The sequence below is a fragment of the Condylura cristata genome, unplaced genomic scaffold (assembly GCF_000260355.1).
Source record: "Condylura cristata isolate star-nosed mole 26May11 unplaced genomic scaffold, ConCri1.0 scaffold00021, whole genome shotgun sequence".
Classification (NCBI taxonomy): Eukaryota; Metazoa; Chordata; class Mammalia; order Eulipotyphla; family Talpidae; genus Condylura; species Condylura cristata.
Genome location: NW_004567122.1, coordinates 38,792,384 through 38,794,399, shown reverse-complemented (window position 1 = coordinate 38,794,399; position 2,016 = coordinate 38,792,384). Strand labels below are relative to the sequence as shown.

The following is a 2,016-nucleotide window of genomic DNA, read 5'->3' as shown; positions in this document are numbered from 1 at the left end:
TATTCAATAATTAGAGAGGACCTTAAAGATCATATGATGACTTTGCAATTCACTGGGTGGTGGGCATTTTTGGGGAAAAAGAAGTAGTGAAAACTATGAGAAGCAGGAATCTAGATTTAGTTATCTGAAGTAAGGTCATTTAAAGACAAGGAAGGAATAAGTAATTCAGGACTGAGAATTTATACAAAAGATTTGGAGTTATATATGCCAGTTACTCTTTCTGTATGTTGTGTTAAATTAGTATCCATGGAGGAAGGCAGCCATTTTGCCAGTTCTCTGACTTGAATAATCAAGAGTTGGTCGGGTTTTTTCCGTCCCTGGATATGAGTTATCTAGAGAGGAATTTCTAGTGATCTTGTCATCTCTGTTGGCTATGATGCATGGCTTTCTACTTAAAACACACTTGTTAAGTTGTTACTGGCAAAAACTCGAAGAGCAGCATTCAAGTAGCTAATGATAAAGAGTCACAAAAAGCTGTCATATTCAACAAAAGCAATTCATTATTAGCTAACAGTAATAAAGTCAGAGCTCCTTTTCATGCAACTGCTTTGATATCACAGTCAGAATTTGTTTTTATTTTTCTTTCAAGGAAGTTTAACAGCAGTTACGTTTTCATGGAGATATGGAATCAAACTTCCAATGGTTTCATTTTGTTGGGGTTGTTTCCCCCAAATCGAACAGGTTTGCTCCTTTTGCTCCTTATTACCTTCATATTCTTTCTCGCTTCACTGGGAAACTCAACCATGATTCACCTCATCCGCGTGGATTCCCGGCTCCATACACCAATGTACATTCTCCTCAGCCAGCTCTCCCTCATGGATCTGATCTACATGTCCACCACTGTCCCCAAAATGGTGTTCAACTACTTCTCAGGTCAGAAAGGCATCTCTTTCCTGGGATGTGGAGTTCAGTGCTTTTTCTTTGTGACTATGGCAAGTTCTGAGGGTTTACTGCTGGCTTCTATGGCTTATGACAGATATGTGGCCATCTGCCACCCCCTCCATTACCCTATCCGCATGAGTAAAAGGGTGTGTGTGAAGATGATCATAGGATCTTGGCTCATGGGCATCACCAACTCTTTACCACATACAATCTATGCCCTCCATATTCCTTACTGTCGGTCCAGGGCCATTGATCACTTTTTCTGTGATGTCCCAGCCATGATAACTCTGGCCTGTATGGACACCTGGGTCTATGAGTACATGGTTTTTGTGAGCATAGTTCTCTTTCTTGTTATCCCTTTCTTTGGAATCACAGCTTCCTATGGCCGGGTGCTTTTTGTTGTCTACCATATGCGCTCCAAAGAGGGAAGAAAGAAGGCCTTCACCACCTGTTCCACACATTTAACTGTGGTGTCATTTTACTATACACCTTTTATGTATACTTACCTCAGGCCAAAGACTCTTCGCACCCCACAAGAAGATAAGATTCTAGCAGTTTTCTACACCATTCTGACCCCAATGCTCAATCCCATTATCTACAGCCTGAGGAATAAGGAAGTCCTGGGAGCCATGACAAGAGTATTTCCAATATTCTTCTCCAAGAAGAAATAATCATGACTGGTCTCACTCACTTTTATTTCCCTTTCCATGTTGACTCAGATATCACTGATAGAAATGCAACATGAGCCATATATGTAATTTAAAATTTTCTAGTAGTTATTTAAATAATATAATTTATCTAAATATATTTAGGAGTTCCAAAATAATATTATAAACAATATTGAAGTAATTATATCTTGCTATATGATATTAAGTAAGTTGTATTGCATATATTTGTACATATTATTATATTTTTACTAATTGACCAATTCTGACTACTATACGCAGTCTATTTTAAAAGTTAATTGATTTGGGGCCCTCCCTGGTGGCGCAGCAGGTTAAAACACAGCACTAAGAAGCTAAAGCCACTTCAGCATGAGTTCCATCCCTGCCTGCCCCCGAGGTGACCCACATAGCATGGCAGACCTCTCCTGGCCCACCTGCTGCTCCCCTCAGCAGTGTACTTCTTTGATCT

At 39.8% G+C, this 2,016-nt stretch overlaps 1 protein-coding gene across 1 annotated transcript; it reads left to right on the top strand.

The window, feature by feature from the left end:
• The first annotated feature begins 614 nt into the window (after positions 1-614).
• Positions 615-1,553, top strand: LOC101634637 (olfactory receptor 2L13-like). Its single transcript, XM_004686576.1, has one exon. The coding sequence runs from the start codon at positions 615-617 to the stop codon at positions 1,551-1,553; it is 939 nt and encodes a 312-aa protein (XP_004686633.1).
• Positions 1,554-2,016: the final 463 nt, after the last annotated feature.

Coding starts and splice junctions, on each gene's coding strand:
- LOC101634637 (XM_004686576.1), top strand. CDS start 615: ATGGAGATATGGAATCAAACTTCCAATGGTTTCATTTTGTTGGGGTTG.